We start from the raw sequence: 21,333 nt of genomic DNA, 5'->3' as shown, positions 1-21,333 counted from the left end.
CTGACCTGCGGGCTGGCAGTTTGACATGCCTGCTTTACATGAACTTGATTCTATTCCTCTGTTAATGCAGCCAAGGACTGTGTTGGCTTTTTTGGCAGCTGCAGCACACAGCTGGCTCATATCTAAGTGAGTTAAATATGAACCAGCAGTTGAGCTATTGAGCCAAGTACCACCTATTCTATAGCTGTGCATTTGATTTTTATTTTCTAAATGTAGAACCCTAATTTCTCACCAATGAATTTCATTTTATTAGATAGGGCCCCGTGTTCAAGTCTGTCCAGATCCTCCTGTATCTTAAGCCTGTCTTCTGGAGTGTTGGCTATTTCTGCCAGCTTGATGTTGTCTGCAAATTTGATGAGTTCCCCATCTATCCCTTCATCCAAATCATTGATGAAGATGTTGAAGAGCACTGGGCCTAAGACAGAGCCTTGGGGTAACCCATTGCGTACTTCCCCCTATGTAGATGCAGTTCCATTAAGAACTATACAGTTCCATTAAGGACTACATCTTTTGAAAATGGGTACACATGATAATCTTTTTCACAGGTTTTATGTCTCTATTGGAAAAACAAATATTTCCAATATATTTATCACATTACAAATCAACTTTTCAGCAAGAAGGCAAATAATTTTAAAAGAACGTTGATCATCTATTCAGTTTCCACTGGCTGGAGGGATGAATCAGTTCTAACCACGTACTGTAGCAGTACTTTAATTGCAGAATGAAGCTCATTTAATTGCCATTTTCTTTTACAAGTAACTATGAAAGGTGTAACTGATGATGGCAGAGACCTTGTAATTCCAGGATTCCTTTGTAGAGAGAAGAATGCAACTAAAAGAAGATATGATTTTTTTAAAAAAAAAACTTCAAACACCTGAAAGGCTTTCATAGAGAAAAAGGTGTGGATTTGCCTCCATAGCTCCTGATAGTTGGATAAGGATGGAAGCTTCATAGAGGGAGATCCAAACTCAAAGAGGAATTTCTCAACCCTGAAAAGAGTTAAACAGCCTCCTGGAGTTCTAGGTGCTCCATCCCTGGAAATTTTCAAAAGTTGGACAGCCTTTTGTCGGGAATGCTCTGAGGATTTCTCTCTTTAACAGAGAAGGTTAGACTTATAGAAGACTTTCACATTCCCCTCCAACCATTTGATTCTACGAAGCTCTCATATCAATTAATATAAATCGTTAGTATGTGGATGTGGCTATCTCATAATGTGTAGCCATAGTTTAAGGTAGCCATGCTCATCTCCTCCCCTTTCTTTCTTCTGAGCAGGCAAGGAACGAGAGGGGGTGGCAACCTCTTCAAACATAAAACACACCTGGAAGTTTGTAATTAATAAATGAAACAGGAAGAACGTGGGAAAAAAGGAAGGAAAATACTGACGGATACTCAGCAACCTGGGAGCTCATAACTTGTTGGACTCATGTATTTGATGAGGGGTGTAGCGCACTATGGTTGGATCCTGCGATCCCACAAAATTGGCAGACATCGTTTTGTCACAAAGGCTGCAACTGTGGAAAAGAAAAAGCAAAGATGGAAGGAAGATGAGATACAAGGTAAGGCTTGCGAATTATGCAGGCTAATAGGGTCAATCTACCAGGTTGAAGAATACTGACATTTCCCCACCTGTTTTATGGCAGCCTTCCCAGCATGTTGTCTGGGTTCATGTATTTAAAAAGAACAATGAAGAGTAATTTTATCATAAACAATATGCTAATTAGTTGCTCAATAATCTTCCTCTTAGTAGTATATATTCAGTGTTACATATCACATTCCTTTCTCTCTAACTCGTTTTTCTAGCCATTGATAAAAATTATCCCATGTTCTACAATACACTGAATCTTCTTCCTCTTTTATCTTTAAAGTCAATCTATCCATTTCTGCACACTCTGAAACTTTCTTAGATTAGTTCTGCTAATCTAGTTCATTATTTCCTAGGCCCACTCCGTTCAGTCCAAATCAAAATTCAGTAAGAATCTTTTTCCCTTGGCCTGGTTTCAGGGTTGGGAGGACTGGATGAGTTTGCCTATTATGCTGAGCCAAATATTTATGAAACGTGGATGAATAAATCACATTTGGCTGGCCTAGTACATTGCCCTAAGCTTAAATGGTGGTCTATAAACCACAACAACTAGATTCTTATCCCTAAAACCAAGCAAATGAGATTGTGTTCTAGTGAAATGTGTGACTGTTCTCACAATGTCAAGAAAAATATTCCAAGCATGTGAGCCAATATCACAGAACACAGGAAGGAACCTCTCTCCATGGGTTCTAGGTACCTGATTGGGTTAAGAAAAGACTCTCCTCCCATGTACGTATGTATGTATGTATATATGTATATTCATAGATATATGAAACATACTATCTGTAGATCAAGGCAGTAATGAGAGCAGCCAGGAGAATGGCAAAGAGGATGGGCAGGATGGTGGCAATGATGTTCGTCTCAATTCTCCGCCGTCTGGGCCTGACAATAATGCTGTCAGGATTTTTCACTGGTGAAAAACAAATTTACATTTTTACAATTCTTTCAAGGCACCATTGTAGAAAAAGTGTCCCTTCCTCCAGGACAGAGAATACTTTGTAATGCCTACACACTGAAAATCTTCTTTGAAATCAAGGTATGTAAGAAAGGGGACCTGAATTATTTTTGAGTGCACAGAAGAACCTCCAACCTGTGTAGATTTATATAATTATAAATCTGGATTTGTACAGGTAGTCCTTGACTTGTGGCCACAACTGTACCCTACATTTCCATTGCTAAGCGAGGGCATCCTCCCACCCCCAGAGAACAATAAAAGCTGGAGAGAATTTGTTCCTGCTCGTGTTCCTGTTTACTGTGAACCCTAGCAAAATCCATGGCAAAACTCTCTACTTCTATCTCTGTAATGGGCAGTAGGAATAACCTTGAGGAACAGGAGGAAGAGTCGCAGTCAAGCCGGTTGACAGATAACAGAAATCTGAGCCCCAGGCAGAAATGTAATTTGTCTCAGACCTGACCCTCCCTTATTCTCATGAAGATAAAAAGATGGGGAAAGCACATTGAGACTTGCAAGATTCTATTACTAAACCTTATAATAAAGTCACATTAGCATTCATAGCTCTGGCATTCTAGTCTGTTCCACCTTGAAGAACTAACATCAGCGAGCTGTGGGGGTGCAGAGGTTAGAATGCAGTATTGCAGGCTAATTCTGCTAACTGCCAGGGGTTTGATCCTCACCGGCTCAAGGTTGACTCAGCCTTACAGTACATCCTTCCAAGGTTTGTAAAATGAGGACCCAGATTGCTGGGGGCAATATGCTGACTCTGTAAACTGCTTAGAGTGGGCTGTAAAGCACTGTGAAGTGGTATACGAGACTAAGTGCAATCGCTATTGCTATCAATCTTGCAAGCTGGCTGGGGAATTCTGGGAGTTGAAGTTGATATATCTTAAAGTTGCTGAGATTGAGAAATACTCCAGTAAATCATGGTCAAGTACATCATGTTTTGCATCATGAACTGACCCCCAATGTTGATGAAGCAACACTGGAGAGTTTTCAGAGAGTTGGAAATAACAAATAGTAACAAAAATCACAACACTAAAAATAACCCTCCCAGGGGGAAGGCAGACTTAATATATAATTTCTCTTTTTTTCCAGAAAGAAGCCCAACTGAATTTAATGAGATTTACTTTCAGGTTAGTATGTTTAAAATATTGTAGAGTTAGGTCTATGTATGACTGTTGAACCAAAATGAACGGGATTTCAACAGGCTGTATATGTGACAGGGGATGCTAGTGGTACCCATTACTAGTTACCTTCAATCAGTTTGATGAGCTCAGACCATTTTGATTCCTTTATGACATCTGTTGAATTCATTGCCAGGAACTTGACCCTGGAAAGAGAAGAGCGTTAATGACAAATGAGGGGTGTTCCAAAATTTATCAGCAATTGATTTTTTTTTAAAAAACGGCAACTATTCCTGCCTGATTTTTTTTCAGGTCTAGGACAACTCACCATAACCAACTTGCTGCAGCCAACCTGCCGCAGGACAACCTGCCATGACCAATTTGTCATGAGACAACTCACCACAGGACAAGAGTTACACTAATATCAAAGAAATGGTGGAATGTTATCATTAAAGAAAGGATGCAAAAGGAGGGACAAAATGAAATGTGAATGATAAAATATTTTTAAAATTATTTTAAATAATTAAGTTGAGTTGTTGAATTGTCCTGTGACAAGTTGTCCTGCAGTGACTTGGCCATAGCAAATTGTCCCATGGAGAGTTGTCCGTAGGAGGTGGCTGCAGTGAGTTGACATACATCCTAGAATAGAAAAGAACTAAAATAAATAAATAACCAGTAGAAAGCCTCCACAGGGAGTTAAAGGTAACAGAATAACAGAGTTGGAAGGGACCTTGAAGATCTTCTAGTCCAACCCGCTGCTCGAGCAGGAAACCCCATACAGTTTCAGACAAATGGCTGTCCAGTCTCTTCTTAAAAGCTTCCAGTGACGAAGCACCCACAACTTCTGAAGGCAAGCTGTTCCACTGGTTAATTATTCTCACCATTAGGAAATTTCTCTTTAGTTCTAGGTTGCTTCTATCCTTGATTAGTTTCCACCCATTGCTTCTTCTCCTGCCTGCTGGTGTTTGGAAAATAGGTTGAACCCCCTCTCCTCTTCTTTGTGGTAACCTTTCAAATATTGGAACATTGCTATCATGTCACCCGAGTCCTTCTTTTCATTAGACTAAACATACCCAATTCCTGCAACTGCTCTTCGCATACTTTAGCCTTCAGTCCCCCCTAATCATCTTTGTTGCTCTTTTCTGCACTTGACAGAAAGAAGGTTTTCTACAGCAAAAGGTAAACCTTCTTCCTGAAGAACAGGGAGGGTGAGAAAGAAAAAGGATGTGTTTTTGTGTGCGAAACAGGTTCACAATTCAGCATGACAGGCTTGGTGTAGGGGTGGAGAACCTGTGGCTCCTCGGTCCTTTGGGATTTCCACCTTCCTTTTATTCTAGCTTCTTGAGCCTCCTCTGAACAGGAGCACCAAAACATGACCATTGTCCCTTCATTCTGAGATGGGGAAGACATAATTGATTGATGATTTATTGTCCCAGATCAATAAAGGAAGTATTTGACAATCATATTGTAAGTATATGTTATAGGGCCTCCTGCTTGAGCTGGGGGTTGGACTAGATGTCCAAGGTCCCTTACAATTCTATGATCTATGTTGTAAACTAGGCAAATCATAGTTTTAAAATAAATCTTCCTTTAGATTCCCTTCTCCTAATCTCCCACCACCCATATTGGCTACCAAACCATTTCTCATCTCTTTCCAAATAAGTGACTTGTAACAAGAAAAAGACAGGAAATTACCTTAAGTGACAACATCCAATTAGTCATTTATTTGGTCCACGATTCTTGGAGAAATAACCCTTTGACAATAAATCCTGTTGTTGATTTACTGCCTATAATTTCCTAAAACAGGCTATTGCAACATAAATAATTGATTGAGCTTTTTTCTTAGAAGAACAAATTTTAGATCTATTGTTACAAAACACTGGAAAATTCAAGAACAAAATAAATAATGACATCGGCACGTCTTGGAAGCAAAGGTGATTTGCAGTGGTAAAAGGCTATGGAAAGGTTAACAAAAGATATTGATGTAAGTCAGATTTATCTATCTTTTCTTTTTTTCATCTCATGTCTTTAATTTTTTGCTTTAATGTTTCTGACTTCTTTTCAATGCTCTGCTTATAATATTGTTTATCCTGAAAGTTAACTGGGTAATGTGTATTGATATTTTCACGTGGAAAACAAAAATACATCTTCCTTTGGATCAATGGCATTTAAAGATGCTTAAAGGAGGAACTGCTTGGACTGAAAAACAAAAGCAAAGAGCTTTGAGTGATGCCCCAGTGTATTCAGCCGAGTCACCATTTATTAGCAGGGCTTTTTTTCTCATAGAACGCTCAGAACGGAGTTCCGGCACCTTTTTTAGATGGAACCTTGTAGGGTAGGCAAGGCGGGTTGTATGACATGTGTGAGTTCCGGCACCTTTTTCTTTTACAAAAAAGCACTGAGAAATAGTAATAGTTTTATTCTTAACATATATCTTTCAACTGAACAAGAATTGTTCTGAGTAGCAACATTGAGAATGAATGTTTCAAATGTCTGGATTTATACTTGATAGCACATTTGTGTGTATATATTTGTGTCCCGTTGCCTGGAGGCGGTCCGGGTTTGGATGGGGAGAAACAGGTTTTGTCTCAATCCTGCCGAGACTGAGTGGCTGTGCATACCGGCATCTCAGACTAACCAATCTTTTCCACTGTTAACTATGGGGGGTGAGGTGTTACCCCCCGTTGATACGGCCCGCAACTTGGGCGTCCTCCTGGATTCACGGCTCAGTTTGGAAGATCATATAGGAGCCGTGGCCAGGGGGGCTTTTGCCCAGGTTCCCCTGATGTGCCAGTTACAGCCCTATCTGGACCGAGATGCCCTACACACAGTCACCCATGCGCTTGTGACCTCCCGGCTAGACTACTGCAATGCTCTCTACATGGGGCTGCCCCTGAGGACCACTCGGAGGCTTCAGCTGGTGCAGAATGCAGCTGCGCGAGTTGTGATGGGAGTCTCCCGATACTCCCATGTAACACCTCTGCTCCGTGAGCTGCATTGGCTTCCAGTTGCCCTCCGGGTGAGATTCAAGGTGCTGGTGATGACCTATAAAGCCCTAAATGGCATGGGCCCGGATTATCTGAGGGAGCACCTGCTGCCAGCGTCAATTTCCCATCGTCCTGTGCGCTCCCACAGGGAGGGCCTCCTCAGGGTCAAGGATTGCCGACGGGCAATCCCCAGGGGGAGGGTGTTCTCTGTGGGCGCACCTGCCCTATGGAATCAACTGCCAACGGAACTCCGGATTGCCCCCGACCTTCGTTCATTTCGCCGGGACCTAAAAACCTGGCTCTTTGAGCTATCTGGTCTGGACTGAGGGGTTTAATGTTTTTAAATTGTGATTTTAATTTTTTGCGGCAAAACTTAATTTAATTTTATTTTAATTTTATATTGTATTGTTTTTAAATTTTGCCTTGCAAACCGCCTGGAGTCCTTTGGGAGTAGGGCAGTATATAAATTATGTAATTTTTCATCTGCTTTTTCTCCTTTTTAACTTCTCCCTTCTGCATTTTAATTTTTAACATGAGGCTTCATCTGAAAAGGAAATGGATGAAGAGAAAGAGATACTGGTGTTTCTGCCTTAATGACATTCAGTGACATTATTTTTTAAATTTATTTATTTTTTATCCTGTCGTTGTGATTTTTATAAATAACTCAGGGCAGTGGACATATGTAATACTCTTTCCTTTTCCTAGACTGAGAGAAAGAATGACTGGCCCAAAGTCACTCAGCTAGTTTTCATGCCTAAGGTGGGACTAGAACCCACAATCTCCTGGTGAGTTCTAGCCTGGTCTTTTAATCACTAGACCAAATCATTTATGCATTGCCAAGGCACAAGAAATACATCATGGAAAAACAGTTTGTATACATTATCTGGGCTGAATAGATGCAGCTTTTCATAATCATAATCATAATAGTAAAGTTGGAAGGGACCTTGGAGGTCATCTAGTCCAACCCCCTGCTCAGGCAGGAAACCCTGTACCATTTGGGACAAATGACTGTCCAGTCTCTTCTTAAAAACTTCCAGTGTTGGAGCATTCACCACTTCTGGAGGCAGGTTGTTCCACTGGTTAGTTGTTCTAACTGTCAGGAAGTTTCTCCTTAGTTCTAGGTTGCTTCTCTCCTTGACTAGTTTGGAATGATATACTTTGAAATGCAATCCCCTCTTTGAATAGTCTATGTATGTGGGACATGTATTGTTGTTTTTAACCATTAAGTCACATCTTGGTGACTATATAGGCAAGTGCTCTCCATGCTATCCTGTCAAGCACAGTTTCTTTCAATTGTTGTATGTTCAACTTTGCATCAAATTTGATGTTATAAAGCCAGCGTGATCTTTGCTTTCCCCTTCTTTGTCCACTAACCATTCCTAGTATCACTGCCTTCTCCAATGAATTCACATGCATAACATGGCCAAAATAAATTGGATGTAGTCTTATGATTTTAGCTTCCAATGTCTGGTTCTATATGATTTAACACTTCTCTGTTAGTTACATTGGCTGGTGTATGCCATAATTTATGACAGCACCACTGTTCAAACGTGTCAGTTTCGTATTATGGACATGTATTATTTTGCTATCAGTTCAGACAATGAAGAAATAAGCTTAAGGAAATTTCTAACATTCTTTTCTCACCTGTAGGGTCCTGGCCCTGGGAGAGGACCATTACAATCTGGCCGCAAAAAATCCGTAGCGCACTTAGTTTCAGACCCCACACGCAGGATGGTAATTTCATCTTCACTTTTCTCTGGACAGGGGTAATTCAACACCGTAGTGTTCAAAGTCATGTAAAAATGATTTGTTTCAAAAGATTGGTAAGGCAGCTCCTCAGGTGTGCTGGGATTTTTGAACGTGTTCACATCTATGGGGAAAAAGAGCAAATGATTATTTCTCCGTCCCACCAAAGCTGAAGTTGCGAGTGGTGGATCCATCATGCCTCGTCCACCAAACCGTCATCAAACTTAAATACCATTCATCTCACAAAACAAGTGACATTGGGTAATGTACTAATGTACAACAAAGCTAATAGTTAACAAATAACAAATTATTATTGTGGTTATTATTGTTAATAAAAACATTAAAAGCACAGCTTAAGAAGAAATGTTGGACAAAGGGATGTTAATAATAACGGAGCCATCTCAATATTTTGCCAGTCTCTGTGAGTCCCTGGCCCTAATGACACAACCAAGACTTTCAGAAAGTCAAAAGTGATAAAGACAGCATGACTTCAGGGGGAGGATATTCTATATAACACGGATGTCACAGCAGAAAAAGTCCACCATTTACAGCCCACCCAAATATAGCTCCCTAGCTGAGAGAACCTGTAGCACATCCTCTCTGCTAGATCTTGCGGGACAGGAAGATATCATTGGGGAAATGTGATCTCTCATATAACATGATCCCTTGCAATGTAGAGCTTAAAATTGCATCTTTAATTGGATCTGTTAGGGGTGTTAGGCTTTTAAATGGGACATAATCTTATGCAGAATTGACTTGGGAGGCCGGTGTGTGGTGTAGTTGGTTCACATGGTGTGGTGGGATGGAGGGTTTGTTGTCACTGTGTGTTGGGGGGAGAGAGCACGGGGGGAGGCTCAGCTAATCTCAATGTACACATGTTGTACTTTGACAATAAAGGTTTATTTATTATTATCTGGAAACAAACTGGTAACCAATACAACTTGCCAAGCAGAGGTGTAATGTGTGCTCTGCTAGAAACACATTTAAGTGCCCATGCTGCTGCATTTTGAATCAGCTGAATGGGCACTCTTCAAGGACAGTCCCACGTAGAGCACAGTACAGTAGTCCAACTGGTAGTACAATGGCCCAATGGAGGAGGTGAATCACCTGGTAGAAGCAGGCAGAATCACGTGGTAGCAGGAGAATCACCTGGAACTAGGGGGGAATCACCTAGAAGCCTTCTTTCCATATTATTCTGCTACTGTTAAATACATTAAAGGAAAACAACTGGAATAACAAAAGGCCACTCCCTTTGGGACAGCCCATGCTGATTACACAGAGTCCTGTTCCCAGTGGTTCTGGAAAGTGGCCTTTTTGATACACATAGTCTTCCAGTTATGAATGTAATGGAGCCTGCCTATCATGGTTGTAACTTGTGACAGTGGTAAAGTGAGTCAGTCATATGACCTACCCATTTATTTTTTTACCTTTTTGTAAAGGTCATTAAGCAACCGTGCAGTCGTTAATTCAACACTGCAGTTGTCGCCAAGCAAATGCTGTGTTTGTTAAATGACACTATGGCTCACTATGGGCTGGTTTGGACAAAAACCAAACGTAAACACCAAGTTTTCAGCATGTTACAGTACCATGGATATACAGTAAATGGATATAAATGTGGCCTGGTTGCCTAGCATCCAAAGTGCAATCCCATGATTGTAGTGGGGAAGGGCAACTTTGAATCTGGGTCATAAATATCCTCCAAGTAGGTCCTTTGAACAGTTGCTCAGTGATCCGTCATAAGTTGAGAACTACCTGTAGTTAGACGTATAGACAATATAAATCACTGCCTCTTGTTCTTCTTTCTCTCATTCTGTGCTTTTGCTTGCCTTTTGTCCAGTTTTGCCAGTTAACTGTTTTGGTGCTTGCTGATATTTATTATTAATACCAAACTGCATTATTTTTTTGGTGGCTAATCTGAGTGGTCTATATGTGCTTGCTCTGTTCTGACTATAAAGATAAATGAGAGTATGCTGGATGCAAACTAACCTACTGTATCTGGAAAGAAGCCAGGACTTTTTTATTATTATTATTATTATTATTATTATTATTATTATTATTATTATTATCATTATTATTATCATTATAATCAATTTTCACCCTTCTATTTTGCAATCCATTGTCAGTGCAAGAATCCTGGACCATTACAAGCTAGTAGAGGACATTTCTGCATATATGGCATGCAATCATTCCTTGCGATAAAGTCAATTCCGTTAACATTCAATTGAGGTCCAGCCCAGCTGTTTTCCTTTCATACTCTGCAGATGTTAGGTTCTTTGCAAACTTAAATCTATGCACATTGCCCTAGTGAAAAAGAGGAGGATGGGGAGATACACTGTCACTGGAAAGTATAGCCCTGAAATGTCCATGTCTTGTTTGGAGGGTTGTCTTGGGATAAAAAAAAACTGTTTATCTTGATGAAGGCTTAGTAACTATTTTAATTCCCACCCTCCTCTAATTCCATTGCTAAAAATCACTGATGTGCTGGTGAATTTCAGTTCACATTCCCCATCCAAACCTTCCTGAAGCAATAATGGCACTTCCAAAGCTTTAGCTAATGGAATGTTCTATCGTGGGACCAAACTGGATCACACAGTAGAGATAGTAACCATACATTGTCTTTGAACCAAGAATAATTGTTAAAAAGAGGGCTGTTCCATGCAAAAAAAACCCACTGCACAGGCATTTAGTTCACACAGAAAAGTTACTGACCACATCACCTGATTTTTAAAGAGTTTAACTGGGATTAGTATTTTTTCAGTAAAGCCCAAGGACTGATAGCTCAATAAATATAGTAATTTCAACTGTAGTGTAGATCTCTTTCTCTAGAATGAGCCACTTGGTGGCTGGTTATTCCGTCTCTTTTAGAAATTATTACTAGTGCATTGCTAAGAATCGTAACACACCTTTACTAAGAGCCACAACCAGCCAGATGATATCAGTGGGACTGAGAACCTCGTTGAAGACACAGCGTGGTTGCTGTAGGACAAAAGTGGAAGCAGTGATCTTTCCTTCCATTTTCTCAGAAGTGAGATGAGGAGTATAGTCAATCAATTCTGGAAAAAGAAAAAAAAAAGTAAGTTTTCCCTCTGCGTTCAGGTCCCACAGCACAAAGTCTTCTCCGTGTGATACTTTCTGCACTGGGTTAATCGTCGGAGATTTTTTTAAAAAAGCATTTTCATAACACCTCTTGTTTATCAAAATTGTATTAAAATAGATAAGCAGGAAGGGAAGGGCGAGGTGATTAAAATCTGAGCTGTTCAGAAAAAGAACTTTGGAAACTAGAGTACGGTGGTTATGTTAAAGGCTGCTTGAAGCTCAAGTCCAAAATACTTAAAATATTTGAGAGGCCTCAGATTTTTGTATCTGAGAAAGCTCTTTTTCATTGTTGAAAGACTTTTTTTTACCAAAACAAAAAGTATTTCTCACCTGCTATTGCTATTGTTGCTAGAATATTGATAAGTAAAATAAAAAAAATATTATAATTATTTATTAAATTTGTTTGCTGCTCATCTTGCTGCAAGGTAAGAAGTAAAATAAAAGCATCCAAGAAGTAAAAATAATAATCTTGGATTGTAGAGAAGAGCAACAAAGATGATACGGGTCTGGAGGCTAAGCCATACAATGAACTAGGTCCAATCTGTTTAGCTTAACAAACAGAAAGGTTAGGGTGACATAATAGCAGGTCTTCAAATATTTGAAGATTGTCACAGGGAAGAGGGGCAGGACAGGCAGAAATGGGTGGAAGCTCTTCAGAAGGAGATCCAGCCTGAAACTAAGGAGAAATTTCCTGACAGTGAGAATGATTAATCAATGGAACGGCTTGCTTCCCAGAGTTGTGGGTACTCCATCGCTGGAGGTTTTCAAGAAAAGATTGGACAACCATTTATTTATTTGGGATGGACTAAGGATTTCTGCAGGGATGTGGTGGCTCAGTGGGTTAGGACGCTGAGCTTGTCGATCACAAGGTCGGCAGTTTGGCGGGTCGAATCCCGAGTGCCGCGTAACAGAGTGAGCGCCTGTTACTCGTCCCAGCTTCTGCCAACCTAGCAGTTTGAAAGCACGTAAAAATGCAAGTAGAAAAATAGGGACCACTACGGTGGGAAGATAACAGTGTTCCGTGCACCTTTGGCGTCTAGTCATGCCGGCCACATGACCACGGAGACGTCCTCGGACAAGCGCTGGCTCTTCGGCTTTGAAATGGAGATGAGCACCAGCCCCTAGAGTCGGAAACGACTAACACACATGTGCGGGGGAACCTTTACCTTTACCTTTAAGGATTTCTGCTATGGGGAGGACTAGAAGACCTCCAAAGTCCCTTCCACCCCCTTAGATTCTATGAATCCATGATTCCAGTTAACCTTGAGGTGTGAGTAGGATCAATCTGTTGGTCAAACCAGAGGCTTGAATCAAATGGTATTAAGGTGAAATCTTGTTATTTTTTTCAAAGCATGCACAGGTAGTCTTTGCCTTACAACAGTTCATTTGTTTAAGTTTTATTAAATTTTTATACCGCCCTTCTCCCGAAGGACTCAGGGCGGTGAACAGGGCATATAATAAAAATACAAAAGTACAAAAGTTAAAAAAGAATTAAATTAATGCCCAAAATAAAACAATAAGAATATACAAATAATTAAAACCCTAAATTGACTCCCCATCAAGCCAGGCCAGCTTGTTCGAATAAGTGGGTCTTTAACCCGCGCCGGAAGGAGCGGAGATCCGGTGCCATCCGGAGCTCAACCAGCAGTTGATTCCACAGAGCCGGGGCGCCCACAGAGAAGGCCCTTCCCCTGGGGGCCACCAGCCGGCATTCTCTGACCGGAGGCACCCTGAGGAGGCCCTCTCTGTGGGAACGCACAGGGCGGAGGGGAGTTGACGCCGGCAGCAGGTGGTCCCCGAGGTATTCCGGACCCATGCCATGTAAGGACTTAAAAACCATCACTAAGACCTTGAACCTCACCCAGAAGACAACTGGTAACCAATGCAGCTCGCGGAGCAAAGATGTAACATGGGAGTACCGGGAAACTCCCAAGACAACTCTCGCGGCCGCATTCTGTACCAGTTGGAGCCTCCGAGTGGTCTTCAAGGGAAGCCCCATGTAGAGAGCATTGCAATAGTCAAGACGAGAGGTCACGAGCGCATGAGTGACCGTACACAGGGCATCCCGGTCTAGATAGGGCCGCAACTGACGCACCAGGTGAACCTGAGCGAAAGCCCCCCTAGTCACGGCTACTATATGATCTTCTAAGGTAAGCCGTGAATCTAGGAGGACTCCCAAGTGAAAAAGTGACTCTTGACCATGTTTAACACTTACAACCTTTGTAGCATCCCCATGGTCATGTGATCAAAATTCAGATGCTTAGCAACTGGTTCATACTTATGACTGTTGCCATTACCCAAGGTCATGTGATCACCTTCTGCAACCTTTTGACAAGCAAAATTAACGGGGAAGCCAGATTCGCTTAACAACCAGTTTACCTACTGCAGTAATTCATTTAACACCTGTGGCAAGAAAGGTTGTAAAATGGGGCAAAACTCACTTGACAACTGTCTCACTTAACATCAGAAATTGTGGGCTCAATTGTGGTCAAACATCAAGGACTTACCTATAATAAAATTATACTTTTCAGCCTGGCCTCTTTATAGCACCTGTATCCAAATGGTTTTCCCTTCTAGATTTGAACATGGGAGTGGGAAACTAGAGCAGGAAGAAAATGATGGTGGTAGTGGTGTTTCCTAATCTGCACAGGAGGTCAAAAGGGGAAAAATTATGCTAATGGTCAAGGAGCTGTGATCAAATTCCTGCTCTTTTTGTTTGCGTGCCTGTACAAAGGAGAGGGAATTTGATTACATTGCGGTGGCTGCCTTTTTAAAACCACTCCCTGTGGACATTGTTAGTTGATAATAACAGACTACATTTTTTATATCATCCCCCATGAGCATGCTGGAGGATGGAGCTAAATGAAGACACAAAACAGGAGAAACTTAGTCTAATCTCACCTGTCCTAAAGTTCACTAAACCCTAGCATTTCTTTGCATATTTTCAGAAGTGGGTTTCTTCCTTGGCATCTAGTTGAATTGTTCTCCCCAAGTTCCAGAGTTAGCAGAATGCTTTTTCTTGCATAAGACCTGTTGCTTCTTGGCGGATCCCTCTCCAACTTCAAGCCCTGTATTAGCAAATAGTTTGTGTTGATTTATGAGGTAGAGGCATATTAAAACAGGGATCAGCTGAATTTCCTGCCTTTGTTTCCTTCCCCTCTCACCAGACATCGCCATTCTGCAGAGAAAGATCCAGCAAATACTCCAGAAGATAGGCACAATATACAGACGGATCTTGACAGACTTGGACCGTTGGGGCCTATCTAACAAAATGGTGAAAAAAGTAAGGTTCTACATTTAGGCAAGAAAAACCAAATGCACAGGTATAGAAGGTGGTACCTGGCTCAATAGTAGTAACTATTGACAGTGTGTGGTGTAGTTGGTTCACATGGTGTAGTGAGATGGACGGTTTGTTGTCACTGTGTGTTGGGGGGTGGAAGCACAAAGGGAGGCTCAGCTAATCTCAATGTACACATAGTTGTACTTTGACCATGAGCATAATTTTTCCCCCTTTGACCTCCTGTGCAGATTAGGAAACACCACTACCACCATCATTTTCTTACTGCTCTAGTTTCATTTCATTTCAACTGTAAGAGGGATCTTGGAGTCCTAATGGACAATCACTTAAATATGAGCCAGCAGTGTGCTGCAGCTGCCGAAAAAGCCAATGCAGTCCTAGGCTGCATTAACAGAGGGATAGAATCAAGATCACGTGAAGTACTAATACCACTTTACAATGTCTTGGTAAGACCACACTTGGAATACTGCATCCAGTTTTGGTTACCACGATGTAAAAAAAAATGTTGAGACTCTGGAAAGAGTACAGAGAAGAGCAACAAAGATGATTAGGGGACTGGAGGCTAAAACAGATGAAGAATGGTTGCAGGAACTGGGTATATTTAGTTTAATGAAAAGAAGGACTAGGGGTGACATGATAGCAGTGTTCCAATATCTAAATGGCTGCCACAAAGAGAAGGGAGTCAAGCTATTCTCCAAAGCACCAAAGGCAGGACAAGAAGCAACGGATAGAAACTGATCAAGGAGAGAAGCAACCTAGAACTAAGCAGAAATTTCCTGACAGTTAGAACAATTAATCAATGGAATGACTTGCCTCCAGAAGTTCTTGATGCGCCAACACTGGAGGTTTTAAAGAAGAGATTGGATATCCATTTGTCTGAAATGGTATATGGTTTCCTGCCTGAGCAGGGGGTTGGACTAGATGAACTCCAAGGTCCCTTCCAACTCTGTTATTCAGTTATTCTGTTTTTGGCTGGGGAAGACATGAATTTGGACACATGGGTAGGCCATCAATCTTAACCCATGGGCATCCATAGGGAAGAAGGAGGGCAATGATAAAATATGATCTGTGATGTTAGCTTCACTTTTATTGCACTTGGGTCAAAATGTCTCACACAAGTAAGTAAGAAAAGATGTACATATCATTCTGAAAATATCTTGACTTGTTCCAGAGACTTCTGATTTAGAATTTTGTCAAAACTCACTGCACTTACCCAAGTGGTGTGTGTGTGTGTGTGTGTGCACGCGCATGCGCACATTTAAAGCTGGGGGGAGGGGGGAGTATAAGCCAGGGTTGCAGATAAGCTTGTGCTGAGTTAGATGGACATGAGAGAAACTCAGAATGTCAAGAATCATCAGCCAATCATCCACAAGAAAGATGGCTGGGATAGCAGTCAAGACTATGAATTCTTGGAGGTGGTCTTAGAATATTGAATCATAAACTTAAGAAAACTGCAGGGATTTGTCTAAGCAATAACCCACAGTCAACACTAATTTGAACACCCTGCATCAAATGAAGGTTATACAACCTTGTTTATTATGTCACAAACTATATAGCTTTAGTTCTCCCTCCCAAAAATAGAATAGAAACAAAGTTTATCTGGAAAGAAATTTTACTTTTAAAATAGAAACTCTTCGTTCTTTTAGTTGTTTGAATGAACATATTACTAAAAAAAAAATTGAACTGGACATCGACCAGAAAATGGTCCATGTAAATCTAGGGATTCTAGAATATCAGATTATGATTACTAAATGTATTACAAAGATTATTCATTGTTTTAATTATTAAAGGAGAGGGAACATTTCCCATTGATCGACTTTCAAGTCGCTTTTCCACTTTGCTTTCATCTGTATCATATCAAGATCTGCTGAACCAGGTTGTTGCCTGTGACAATTTATGCTATTTGTTCATTTAAAATCTTCTCAAAAGGTAAGTCTAAAAATGCCATTGAACATATTTTTTCTTCTTTAAAAAAAGAAACTGGAGAATTGAGAGTTGAACAGTCTTAATGGACCTTTTCATAATTAGGTCCTGATTTTCACCTTATTTTGGGAAAGGTCTCTATACAAATCATTGTTCATTCTCTTTCCACCAAATCACTTATATATTGATTAATATTTTCCCCATGAACAGTGAAAAACTAGGGTTTTGTTAATAATCAGTCCATTAAAAGAACAAGTCATAATTAGCAAGAGGTAGAAATTGCAGTCCGAAGGCTGTGTTCACACAGCATGCTTAATTTGATTGCTGATTTAATTAATTTTCTGTATTTGCATAAAACATTGAACCATATCCACCATACTGACTGGTTTAACGAAACATATTAAGCAGGAAAGAAATTAATGAGGCTTAGCATGGGAACATTTCTCCCCTCCCTCCATCTTCCACCAGGTTTCACGCAATATGCGGACACACAGCCAACATTCTTTTCCCACCTACCCTAAAGAATTTGCATTTTGTTGAGGAATGCCTGTTTAGCGTGGATGTTCGAGGAGAGACATAGCACATTACCTTTTATACTTTCAATTCCAGATGAGGATTTCATTAATTTCCCATGGAATCCATTGAAACAACAGCCAAGCAACAACTCTCTTACCTTCTGCATGCACAGCATTGATTGTTGTCCCAATCAAAAGTACCATAGAGAGTGCCATTACTTCCATCATCTTGTCTCCTGTTCCGTCTTGCAAAAGTGTCTGTGGAAGAGTTGAGTAGCGACGGGTTTTTTTCCCCCCTCACCACCCCATTTGTGGTCATGCCTTATTAGGCCTCACCCACATGTCTCATCCATTTTTGGCGCAGTTGTATATTTTTCTTCTTCTTCTTCTTCTTCTTCTTCCTCGATAGAAAGGGCCAAGGGAGGGTTGGCAGCAAACAGGTAAGGTTAGTTTCCAAGAGGGAGAGGTAAACTGAATGAGAGCAAAGCAAGCGAATCAACTGGAACAAAGAAGTCAATAGGGAGGGGAGTTGTAAAGTGTCTCACCTGGAGTGGCATTCTCCAGATGCCACTTAGGGGTGATTAATTTCAGGAAAAGAATGAAGATCTATGATCTTTGTCTTGGAGATTTTGAATTGAAAGGGTAGGGATTTACTGTGGAAGTAGATGTGTTTCTCAAGATGCAGCATGTTCCACAGGCTGGGCTGACATTAAGTAGATAAAGAAAACCAGTAAGGTATGTTGGCTAAAGGAGTGGGCTAACATTAGGAAGAGCCAGCTTCAAGTTATCCTCAGCCCAACCTATCTCAGTGGTTTTGTTTTGAGGACAAAATGAAGTGAGACACTGCCTCTGAGACCCTGAAGGGAAAGAAACATAAGTAATAAAGTTCATAAATTAATGAATATTATATATCCCGGAGCTGAAGTGCTTTTCATCTATCTTTAAGCTGGCAAAAACATTATACCAGCATGAAATTTGTTGCCTCTGCTGCTGAGTCTTCTGCCTCTGTTACCTCCATTTCAAGTCCCTCAGTCACCTGACTTCCCTCCATTTCACGTCCCTCAGTCACTTGACTTTCCCTTGGATGTCAAAGCTTAATATATTTTATGCATCTGGGACTGTCCTTGGATGGTGTTGAAGAAATGGGGGGGGGGGATGATTTTAATACATGCATGGCAATGGACAACTTAAAGCTGTGTAACTAATGGGCTACAAAAATGAATAAAATTAGTAGCCCGTAATTAATGGGCTACTAAAATTAATAAAATGAAGGCAACACCAAGAGGACCTGGCAGAAAGAGGTAGCTTGTCTCTGTCTCTGAAATTTCCAATTCATTACAATGGCTTTTTATTGCTTGTTTAACCTTCATTTTAAATGATATCATGGGCACTGAGAGGAATTTATGTCTCATTAGTATTTCTGACCTCTTTTTAGTAGAACGTTGGGAGATACCTCCTCAAAGAGACTTATTATTTCGTAGATGACTGCTTACAAATATGGAGGAGATGGGTAAGACTCCTTTGATATTAATGCCTGTCCATAGAAATGGACTAGGCATTCTTTGCTTGGTTTTTGTATGGTCATGTCTCTCTTCCTCTATCTGTACAGGTAGTCCTCGACTTACAACAGTTTATTTAGTGAAGTTACAACAGCACTGAAAAAAAAAATTATGACCATTTTTCACACAACAGTCCCAATGGTCATGTGATCAAAACTCAGATGCTTGGCAGCTGACTCATATTTATGATGGTTGTAGTGCCCTGGACTCATGTGATGTTGGTGACCTTCTGACAAGCAAAGTCAATTGGGAAGCCAGTTTCACTTAACAACTGTGTTACTAACTGAACAACTGCAGTGATTCACTTAAGAACTATGGCAAGAAAGGTCCTAAAATGAGGCAAAGTCCACTTAACAAATGCCTCACTTAAAAACGGAAATTTTGGGCTCAATTATAGTCATACATCGAGGACTACCTGTACTGGACCATGGAAGAAGAAAGTTGAGGAATCCTGGGAAGGAGAGTGGAAGAAAGAAAAATCTATGAGAGGAGGTGTCAGAGACTGGAACAGTACTCCAACCCTCCCAAAACCGGGTCTGACCTAACCTTCATTCCATCAACATCATCACCAATCAGCCTTTCCCAATTCAGAGTTCTCCCATAAAGAAACTGGGTCAGGAGGATGGAAATAATATTGCTGTACACCTCAAAGGCCAAAGATTGGGGGAAATTGCTCTACAGGTTTGAAAGCCTTGCCAGAGAACCATGTTTCAGGAAGGAAAGCAAACGGGGGGAAAAATTAGGAAGACAGTGCTTTAGAGATGATATGGTCCCTATTATTTTGAAGGATATGTCTATGGAGATTCTCAGTCATTTAGGTTATGGTTGTCCTGTATGGTTGTTAAGGACTTGGAAAGTCCAGTTGGCTTTTGGAAAGCACCTTTATTCTGAAGGATCTTTAGAGTAAATATCCTCAGTGGGTTCCAATTCACAAATGAGTCAGCTTTCTTTTCACAGTCCCATGGCCCTCTCTGCTTACTCACCTCTCTTGGGCTTAATTCGTATCACTGTTCAGAAAGAGGAGAGACAGGTAAGGTTAAAAACTCAAGCTTTCTGCATCATACAGTAGCCATTCAGATACCCTCAGGAGGGTAATAGCTTTCTTTCCCCATTGTTTCATAATGCTAGCTTATAAAGCATATTGTTTCTGATTTTTCAGGCAGGAATTACCTAAGGGGTTTTCTACACTGCAGCTTCCATCTAATTCTCTCCCACATGTAATGCATCAGGAAATGCATCTGGCTTAAGAAGTCCTTTTCTGTTTTTCAATTCCTTCCTCCATTTTGGCCAGAGAGACGGCTTGATGTTCTGATTGGACCATGTTTGCCCTGACCATAAGGGATGAGTTCTCCTGCTTCTAAAGAAGCCCTCCAGGACTGGTTTTAAGAAAAAGGAAGAAAACACAATGGTTTTATCATTTTTCTATCTCATGGGCCAGAAGGAGAAAGCATCTAGATCAGTGGCTTCTTAACCTTGGCAACTTTAAGATGACTGGTTGGGCAATTCTGGGGTGTTGAAGGCCACACATTTTAAAATTGCAAAGGCTGAGAAACACTGATCTGGGGTGTTGTCAATTTCACCTGAAATCTTGTCAATTTCACTGGTCAAAAAGGGACTTATCCAGTGGCGGGATTCAGCCAGTTCGCACCACTTCAGCAGAACCGCTAGCTAATTTTTTGTTGCCCAGGCCCAGAATGGACTTCCAAAAGCAACATCCACACAGAGAACCAGTTGTTCACACATTTGAATCCCACCACTGGACTTATCCTTGTACTGTTTCACTGAATCTTATTAAAATTGGCAATGGGGGAGGTGACCAGAGACAAGAAGAGAACTGGCATTCCCACTAGAAGCTCCAGCAGTCATTTTGGGCTGGAGAGTTTTACTTATAGGTGATTAAAATGTAGCACACAAATTGAACACTAGTGGGGTTTGATCTGGCATTAAGACAGCGTTGAAGGAAAAATATTCATCAGGGTCCAGTCCAAGCTGGGAATAAACAAAATGGAGGCTGCTTTAGAAAGAAGGCTGTAGTTTATTGAAGAGGAGAGCCTGACAGAAAGATGGCTCAGGGAAAGCTGACCATATGTAGTAGGGAGTGCTGGGTTTTTATACCTTTTTGGGCTTTTGTTTGGAGTTGTTCCTGTGGCATGAACTTTGACCTGAGTCTGCCTTTCAGGTATTCTGACGGTGGTGGGTTAATCCTATTATGCCTCAAAGGTCATATCCTGCTTCTCTGGGGGTGTGGCTGATGGCTATGTCCTGTGTTGGGTTTTTTTGTGTGTGTGTGAGGGATTGTTGATTCTAGGGATCTTTGTCTTTCTAATCCAAGCTTCCTGGCTCCAATCTTTCTGACAACATTACATCTGATGCAGAGTCAGAAAACTCTGACAAGGCCAGCATTAGCTGCTGGCTGGGGAATTCTGGGAGTTGAAGTCTACATATCTTAAAGTTGCCAAGTTTCAGAAACGGTGCTCCAATCCAAACAAGTAGGTGCTAAAGTTTGATCATCTAAACATTGATGCTATTATTATCGAGAAGCACA

At 41.0% G+C, this 21,333-nt stretch overlaps 1 protein-coding gene across 1 annotated transcript; it reads right to left on the bottom strand.

The window, feature by feature from the left end:
- Positions 1 to 1,405: 1,405 nt before the first annotated feature.
- Positions 1,406 to 17,457, bottom strand: LOC310650800 (uroplakin-3b-like; the record flags this gene model as incomplete). The annotated part of the gene is made up of 6 exons (XM_083379540.1): positions 1,406 to 1,511; positions 2,363 to 2,492; positions 3,794 to 3,870; positions 8,296 to 8,521; positions 11,301 to 11,450; positions 17,388 to 17,457. The coding sequence occupies 6 exons, from the start codon at positions 17,455 to 17,457 to the stop codon at positions 1,406 to 1,408; spliced, it is 759 nt and encodes a 252-aa protein (XP_083235666.1).
- Between the last annotated feature and the right edge of the window lie 3,876 nt (positions 17,458 to 21,333).

The sequence above is a fragment of the Vipera ursinii genome (assembly GCF_947247035.1).
Source record: "Vipera ursinii genome assembly, chromosome: 1".
NCBI lineage: Eukaryota > Metazoa > Chordata > Lepidosauria > Squamata > Viperidae > Vipera > Vipera ursinii.
This window is presented reverse-complemented; position numbering and strand designations above follow the sequence as displayed.